Raw genomic sequence first — 9,193 nt, 5'->3', positions numbered from 1 at the left:
CACACACACACACACACACACACACACACACACACACACACACACACGCACTGTGCCCCCACCAACATGTTCCTGTCAGCTTCAGGACTCACAATAGCTGGAAATTGCTGACCTCAGTTTCCATAGCTGCCCCTGCCTCCCTAGGACCCTGTGTGTGACAGTGCGTTCACTGAGCATGTGTGAGCACTGGAGCCAATCTCTAGCACCAAGAGGAAAAAGCCAGACTGAAATAACAAAAAAGAAAGCTGATGATGTGGAAAGCCTAATGTTGTAGAGTGGAAAAAAAAATCTAACAAACGTGACCAAATGCTTTAGGTGACAGATACAAGTTCTAGCATCTTTATAGCACCGTGAATTCCCATTTCCCACAGTCATAGGACAGATGTTGTCACAGACCATTGTAGGCAGCCATTGTGGCCCAGGCCCAGCGCATCATCGATGCTGTGGCCCCCTTAGCAGGCAGTTCTGAACCTGCACGCTATCTGTGGGGCAGGGCCGTGTGTAAGCTGGCCGTGGAAACCTGCATGTGCAGCCTGCCACGATGGCCCTGGTTGTTCAGGGCTCTCTGAAGGATGCGCAGATCATGGCCATGAGCCGTGTGACGAGGGGCCAGACGCATCCACATGCAGCCTGGTGACAGCCCCCTCTGCCCCTCTGCAGTGCGTGACTCCTGACGAGGCGTGCACCTCTCTAGACGCCACCACCATCTGGACCATGATGCACAACAAGAAGACCTTCACCAAGCCGCTGGCCGTGGTCCACCGAGTCGATTACAGAGGTGAGGGGGCAGCCTGGGGTCCCTAAACCCACTGCAAAGGAGAGAGGCAGCCTTGACGTGCACACGTGTGCACGAATGCACGCAGATGCACAGAGTAACGTTTCCTCTGACCTTCACTTGCACACTGTGATACATACGTGCCCACACATGCACACAGACACACATAGTAATAAGTTTCCTCTGACCTTGATTTGCATGGTGTGACGCATGCACTCACATGTGCACACAAATACAGGGTGAATAAGTTCTTAAAAATGCTATACCTAAATCACAGTCCAGTTTTATTCAAAGACAAATCAAGGCCAGTGAGAGGGCGGGCGAGGCCCACTTGAGTGTGATCCCTGAGCTCACATGGCAGAGGGAGAAAGCCCACTTCCAGGCTGTCCTCAGGCTTCTATCCACATGTGTTCTGTGACACACACGCACACTTTATAATGAACAAACAAATGTAAAAAGAAACTGAGAAAAGTTCAAGGCCAGCCAGTGGCTTTAGAAGAGAATTCTTGTCCCTCAGAGATATCCCTTAGCTGCTTCCATCCCGGTGGCTGTGTTGTGATTCGTGTACAAATTATTTGTTCTGTAAAGAGTAGGTCAAAGGGTGCTAGCTGCCGGCAGAGGACTCGGGGTGTAAGCCCAGGCTCCATGAAAGAGTGAGGGTATGGGGGAGGCTGGCTCTGCCATGTTACTCTCCTCGCTGTGCTCACACGTGTTTCTGTGACCTGTGGCACCCTGGCACTCTCACACCGTTCCTGGCTGTACTGGCTCCAGGTTGCCGTGCTTTGTCAGAGGCACCACTCTGGGAGGGGCTGTGACTGCCCCTTAGGGACACCTGCAGAGAGAGGTGGCGTTATAAATGAATTGAGTTTTCAGAACCTCGTACACTAGCAAAAGCTGGTCCTCACACCCAGGTGTCCCTTCCTTCATGTGTAACGATACTCACCAGGCTGTGCTGACCAGAGGAAAGAAGGGCCATGTCCTGAAATGTGTGGTGTGCCCCATGAGAACAGACGGCCAGACACCCAGCAGGGACCCTGAGGACCGTGGGGGCCCAGCACCAGGGACTGGAGTGAGCCAGGACGTGTCAGCTGTCAGCAGCCGTGGGGTGGGACCAGATGTCACACGGGCGATGAGCAGTCACCACCCTCCCTGTCTGGACACGGCTCGTCACTCTCCAGAAGCCTTGGTGTCTAAGGGTGTCAAGCTGACAAAAGGCTGTGAGCGAGGGGAGGTGTCTGGCCTCCAGCATGAGCTATTTCAGGGTTGGAATCACACAGCAGGTCCCCAGCCTGAAGGGCAGAGCTGCCCAGCCACAGCCCTGGAGCAGCCTGGCCCAGCTGCTGGGCATTAGAGGGGAGCCGCGCTGGCTGGCGCTGACACCGGAGCTTGGGTTAGGGTGCCGCTGGGATGGTGCTTTGGGGCTGGGATTTGGCAGGACCGAGTAGTGGTGGCTCTGGAGCATCCAGGAGCTGCCACCGAGGGCAGTGGGTGCTGTCCGGCCTCCCCAGAGGCATGTGTAAAGGGCCGCCACAAGGAGCAGGTTTTCCGTTCTTTTCTGCACATCCTAAGCTCAGAATGTGCGGGTGCTTGCTGGTTCCCTCCTGCCTGTGGTCCGTTTCTCTGTCGTTGGCTTGCAGTCACTGGAAAGGCACAGTAGGTAGACTCTCTTCAACTGCACTGCCCCAAACCTGCTGCCTCCTTCTTGAGTTCAAGGGAAAGGAATAGAAATAGATTAATTGTGTTGCAAAGAATTGGTAGTTGGGCCACTGCTGGCTGTGTTTTGTGCTCTGGAATTAGTTCCCAGAAGCCACAGCCGCCTGGCCTACCCTCACCTATCTTGAGAGCGCTCGCTTGGCAGCAGCTGGCTGTACCCCCATGCCACACAGCGCTTACACACTAATATTACAACACTATAACTTCCAGCAATTCTTTCATTCTTTTTTTTTTTTTTAACTCCAGTGGTATTTTTCTAAGTAATTTCTCTTGTAAATTAGGTAATTACTTTCATTCAATGGAACATTCAGCGTTTTCTTTACATAAAAGTTCGAGGAAAGGTGGTATTTTTTTTTAACCAGCTATCAAAGCAATTTCATGAGCTTTGCTAATTGAGGTGGGATTTTAGCGCAGGACCAAGTGGGTGAACGGTTTATTGCTGGGGTTTGTGAAACAAATTGAGGAGGTTGAACTGCCGAGCCAGCTTCCCAAGGGGCTGTAAGCCAGTCTGTCTTCCTTGGCAGGAAGAGGCAGGTTTTCTGATGGTTCTCAGCTCCATAATGCTTCCCTTCACCTTTTGTTTATTTTCTTTGCCTCTGAAATCATTCCTTTTCCTTGTAGACCACCGAACCCTCTTTCTGTCAGCCACACAGGGCCTTGGCATATCATTGGCCCAACAGCAGTGGCTGCTTAAATCCTAAGGGCTGACGTGCTTCCTGGGGGCGGGAGGGCAGTGACCCCTGGGGGGCACGATCTCCCAGCAGCTCTCCTTTGCTCGTGGCTGCAGAGCCGACTGTCTCTGGCCACTCGGTCCATCTTCCTTTTTCGCAGTTGTCTTTTTAGGGACCACAGATGCGGGCAGAGAGGTGGCAGCCACCACTGCCAACAACAGGGCATCATTCAGGCAGAGTTTCTTCCTCTGTGGGCAGGAAACGGTGCCATCAAAGCTCCGTGAATAACTAGGTTCTCCCCATGGGCCCACTTCTAGTGGAACCTTCATGAGTGTGTTCTTGTCACCTTTGGTCTGTGAGTCCTTTGGAGTCAGCGTTGGCTGATCGTCTTTCTGCTACGTAAACCTTGAGCAGTGGGTGCTTAGACTGTTGGCGCGCAACGCTGATGGCCCAGCGTTGGCATTTGTTCACAGGGCCCTGCACTGAATGGGCAGGGGTTGCAGAATCTAATCCTCACGGCAGCGCTGGAGAGAGGACTTTAACGGATTTGGCCACACAGCTGTATACGGCAGCCCAGGGTTCAAATCCTTTTTTATATTTAAAAACTTTTGCAAACTCTCACCTGCATTCCAATTCCTGTTTTTAATTAAACAAAACAAAACCAAAGCCTGCCAGTACCATAGGGAGCTAACTCCTCAGTTGCCCCCAGGTCTGCCTCCTCTTCCCTTGCCCGTAGTTACCAAGACAGGGAGGGCTCAGGTATTCTAGTGACTATGAGCTGAAAGGCAGATGAAAAAAAAGTTTAGGGGGGGAAAAAAAAGACAAAACATTCCTTGACAGGATTAAAATGTTAGAGTGTGTTTAAAAGTGCAAACCCAGACATTCTGTGATTTCATAACTAAAACACAAAAGCAGAAAACACAAATAGCTGATGCGTATTATGGTTTATGGCAAAACAATTAAAATAGTTGAGACGGTGCCACCTGCCATCATTTCTGAAATACCTCAGTGTGCTGGCAGGTTTCCCAACTTGCCACGATTTATACTCAGTTTTTAATCCTTAGCAAGTTAAACTTTTGAAATTCTGGATTTTCTCCACATTTAAAAATAAAAGCACCCACATATCATGAACTCTTAGTAAATATGAATTTCCTCCTTTTCCTCCCAGCCAAAGTCGGGTTGTTTTAGCTGTGAATGGCAGCTGGAAATGAGTATAAACGAGGCATGACTATTTGTAGCACATTTGAATTTTCTAAAATCAGAGAGAGAGAGAGAGAGAGAGAGAGAGAGGAAGCAGTTTGCCCTCAGGCTGAGGAAGAGCTGAGGGAAGAGCAGACTTAGGGAAGGCGACAGGCAGCTGACAGAGTGAGGTGCTGGCTCTCTAGTCGCTGAGGTAGCAGGCTGTAGAACTGTCATGATTCCAGCAGCTTCAGTTTTGAAACCTGTTATTTGGGAGATTTTAAATGTATGCAGAAGTAGAATGACTCCTCCAGGCACACACTGCCAACTACCTATTCATGGTGACTCTTGTTAGGCCACTTCCTGTGGCCCGTTTGTATGGAAGGAAGCCAAAGTTTCATCCATCAGTGAGCCAGGAGATTCCTCTGACACGAAGCATCAAAGGGTCTCAAGGAGAGGCTAGGTGTGGTGGTAAACTCCTTTAATCCCAGTGCTTGGGAGGCAGAAGCAGGTGGACCTCTGTGAGTTCAAGGCCAGCCTGGGCTCCTGGAGACCTTGTTGCAGAAGGGAAATCCAGAGATCTGAGGAGGCGTTCAGTGCCGAGGTAGCCTCGGAGCGCTGCACTGAAAGTGGTGTCGATGTGCTGCTGGAAGAGAGCCTGGTAATACAACCCGAAATGGCGCCTTGGGTTGTTTGCTGTGAAAACATGTTTACTGGGCTTGTTTTATTTTATTGGCCTTTAAGGGCTTTAAAAGACAATTCTCTCTCTGAACAGCACCCACGCTCTGGATAGCGCTGAAGTGGTTGCACTGTGGAATATTCAGCATTGTTTTCATGTCTGTCCATTAAGTGCCCGTGTCCACCTCCAACTGTGTTGTGACAACCCAGTGAGATTCTAGAAGTCTCCATGACACTCCCACTGCCGCCCGAACCACTGTCCAGTGGCAGATGAGCTAATAGGCCTCTGCCAGACGTGCCACAAACGCCGAGAAGAGCCCAGAGAAAGGGTCAGAGTCAGGGACGTACAGTTAGTAAAGAGCCCTTGACCAGCCACACCGAGCCGTCACCGCATCCTCCTCCTCCTTCTCCTCCCCCCCCCCACTCCCACCAGACCCAGTAGCTGGGTGTGTGGATTTGATGCTTTGTAGGCCTTCTTGGGCCTGCAGTGTTCAGAAGAGCTGAATTGAAGCAGGAGGCAAAAGCTACAGTCAGTTACTCATGTGTAACCCACCCAGACATGTCGGTCCATGGAAGCCAGGACCAACAATCTGAGCAGGGAAACTTTGGTTCTGAGGTAAACCAAAATTTGTTCAGAGTGTATGAAAAGATTTGAATCAGAATGCTGATTATAGCTTATTCTTTCTGCAAAGAAACCTGCTGTTAGAGCTCTACAGTGATACTAGGATGCCTTCTCAACAGTCTTTCCCTTAAGCCCAAAGTAAATATTCTTATGGCCTCTCTGGCTTCAGCAGGCAGCTCAGTTTCGGGGCTCTGGAAGAGATGAGGCTGTTTTACTTACACTCGGGGGTTGTGGGGAATTGGGGAGCAAGAACAGTCAGAGGATAAATGTTGGGACCTCAGCCCTCTGCACTGGACAGAAGGGAGGTGGGAGTTTCTGTTTGGCTCTCCCGGGATGGCCCTATCTGCAGCAAGGACTGAGCATCAGATCACAGCATACAGCCATTAAGAATTTTCAAACAGAACCATCCATCACAGAGGCCTTGCCATAAAATCTAAATTCCTACATGTGTGGAGAATCATTCTCTTTAAACCACTGGGGGACTCTGAGTGACAAAGTTTAACCACAGGCAGAAGCCTGGAGGGAGCTCTCCCCAGGAGCCTGAGGGAGCGCTTCCCAGGAGAGCATGCAGACGTCCTTCTTGCAGGAGGCGCACAGTTGGGATCATCAGGTGCCTTTGCCCTTAGCTCAGTGGATCAAACTGTCACTTCCTGAAATTTTGTGATTAGATGACCCCCCCCCCCAATAGAGTTCTTAAAGGTGAGATGAGAGAAGGAGACTTTTGTCTGCTTTAATGAACTCCACAAATCTACAAATATTAGGGTCATGTTGTGATTGCCGCCAATAAGCCAGTGCCAGGGAAGTGCCCCAGGAAGCATGCCACGTCCATCCCCAACCAAAGACAGCTCCTCTAGAATGTATTACTATTTTAGGGGTGGCATGTCTCACCTGCATTCGGATCTGTGCACCGCTTGCTTGTCTGCTGTGCCCAGAACTGGAAGAGAGCTGCCTGTGGGTGCTGGGAACCCAACCCATGTCTGGGAGAGCAGCCAGTGACCTTCTTCCTTTCATTTTTATTTATTATAGTTTATTCACTTTGAATCCCAGCTGTAGGCACCTCCCTCCTTCCCTCCCAATCCCACCGTCCCTCCCTCATCTCCTCCCATGCCCCTCCCCCAGCCCACTAATAGGGGAGGTCCTCCTCCCCTTCCCTCTGATCCTAGTCTATCAGGTCTCATCAGGACTGACTGTATTGTCTTCCTCTGTGGCCTGGTAAGGCTGCTCTGCCCTCAGGGGGAGGTGATCAAAGAGCCAGCCCAAAGAGTTCATGTCAGAGACAGTCCCTGTTCCCCTTGCTAGGGAACCCATTTGGACACTGAGCTGCCATGGGCTGCATCTGAGCAGGGGTTCTAGGTTATCTCCATGCATGTCTTTCGTTGAAGTATCAGTGCAACCAGTGTTCTTAACCACTGACCCATCCCTCCAGGCCATAGGAAATGCATTTCATAGTTAGTGTAATGAGTGTGAGCTCTGCATACGGAATTGTATCATTTTTTTTTTTCTAAGACTGTGTTCTAGCTTCATTTCTGTTGCTGTAATAAAATAAAACAAACCAAAAGAAACCTCGTAGAACAGGGGCGGGGTTATCTAGTTTGTAATTCTAGCTCACCTTCCACCCCTTGGAAGAGATCAAAGCAGGAAGTCCAGACCTCTAGTCAACCACACCCATGGTCTAGAGAGAGAGGCGTGCAAGCCCCCTGCTGCTTGCTTACCCTCAGCGCCATTTCTCCATTCTCCATTTAGGACCCTTGTCTAGGGACCAGAGCTTCCTACACTGGCCTGAGTTCCCCCCAACACAGACACTCATACAGACCACCCAAGACAGACTGCCTCTCAGTGAAATGCTCTTCAAGGGAGTCAGACCTAACCGTCGCGGACATCACCACAGAGCTGAAATGGCTCTGCTTGAACATCCTGCATCCACCTCCTGGTGCTGGGATTTACAGGATCATTCGCCATGCCTGCCTCCTCTGAATTCAGTTTTAAAAACACCTTACTTGTCTTAGTATATCTCAAATGTATGTCACAGGGTCCCGTGATGCTCAGTCCCTGGGTCAGCTCCGGGTCGCTGAGGGCCGCACTTGTCCCATTCCGATCTCCTCTCACACTGTATTAGTTCTTTTTCTTTTTCTTTTTTTTAAGGACCAATTTGCATTATTTTGGTCTAAATTCCACAAGTTCTCGTTGTTTGTTTTGCTGTGAATTCAAAGGCAGCGTGCGTCCTTTAGTGACTTGAAGAGGTTGCTGGAGCAGAGAGGCACTCTTGAACTCTAAAGAGAGGTGGGCCTGAGCCAGGGGCTCTTCTCCCTTCTCTATGAAGAGTCAGATAGACATGCTGTTTGGTTTGGGGCCTATCCAGCCCCTGTCTCACGTGCTCAGATCATATGTATGAGCAGGATCACGGAGCACTGTGCTTATGGGACAAACTTGAACTTCATGTAATTTTCACCTCATGCAGTGTTCTTTTACTTTCTTAGGTAAATCATTCAAATTACAACTTCCCATCTCAGGCCACAGTGTCCTCATCCTCGTTTAGAGAGCAGCAGGTCCTGTGCACAGGGACACACACCCCTCTGTCCCCTTGAAGCAGGAGTCAGCAGGTCCAGCCCTGACATTTCCCAGCTGTGACCTCGGGCTGGCTGCAGGACGTTAGAGTCACTGGCCGGTCTTTCTCTGCCTCCTGAGCACTAGGATTAAAGATGTGCCACCATGGCCGGCTAAAAGCTGCAGATGCATGAAAATCCTGGAGGAACAGTGCTGTGCGTGTGCGGAGAATGGTGGTATTTGGAGGTAGTGAACCATGTATGACTAAGGTTGGACACGTGCACACACTGTCGGAGTCAAAGTCCTTGCAGGGAGGTGCTTGCCTTCCACCTCCCTTCAAAGTGGAAACCCTCTGCGATTGTGCTTTAGCGAAACACAGTACCTGAAGTTTCTGGGGTGTGCTTTTGATGTGTAAAGAGGAACACTGGCTGGGGCATGGGGCTGGGGAGATGGCTCAGCAGTCAGGGGTGATGCCTGCTCTTCCAGCGGACCCAGATTGGTTTCCAAGTCAGGTGGCTCACAAGTGCGTGTAACTCCAGCTCTAGGGGATCCCTCTTCTAGGCTCCAGTGGCCCCCACACACAGGGGGCCAAACGTGCACACACACAGCATTAACAGGTAGAAAATGTCTCATGATGCCTTGTGTAAATGGATTGTGACTTGTGCTTGTGTTTGCTTGTGTTTCAGAAAATGTTCCAAACACTAAGGACTCCAGTCCAGTCGCTCCTCCGCCTCCTCCACGTAAGTCTTTGTGCAACTGTTCTGGGCAGCCCCTGGCCTGTCTAGGGATTGCTGGTTAGGGAGAGTGGCCAAGCTGATAGGACTCCTGGACCAGCTTCCCTTCCTCCTCCCTCTGCCCTTTCCTCCCACACTTTCCTTTCCCTCTGCCCTTTCTTCGTTCCCCCTCTCCTTTCCTGCAGCCCCCACCTCTGCTGTATTAAAATCTTAATTTCTTGATGTTCCTGACACACGCAGCCTAGGCAGGAAGGCTAGAGTATCTCTTTATCAAGTT

The 9,193-nt window shown here is 50.5% G+C and overlaps 1 protein-coding gene across 1 annotated transcript in view; it reads left to right on the top strand.

The window, feature by feature from the left end:
* The window catches only part of Tgfbr3 (transforming growth factor beta receptor 3), a 97,382-nt gene that overhangs the window by 75,224 nt on the left and 12,965 nt on the right, over nt 1-9,193 (top strand). The window contains exons 14-15 of the mRNA XM_055611603.1: nt 661-778; nt 8,869-8,922. Coding sequence (XP_055467578.1) covers nt 661-778; nt 8,869-8,922 — 172 coding nt within the window. The remainder of the gene's footprint in view (nt 1-660; nt 779-8,868; nt 8,923-9,193) is intronic.

The sequence above is a fragment of the Psammomys obesus genome, unplaced genomic scaffold, assembly GCF_907164565.1.
Source record: "Psammomys obesus unplaced genomic scaffold, mPsaObe1.curated_primary_1811, whole genome shotgun sequence".
Lineage (NCBI taxonomy): Eukaryota > Metazoa > Chordata > Mammalia > Rodentia > Muridae > Psammomys > Psammomys obesus.
Note: the sequence above shows the minus strand (reverse complement) of the source record. Positions and strands in the feature narration are given on the sequence as shown.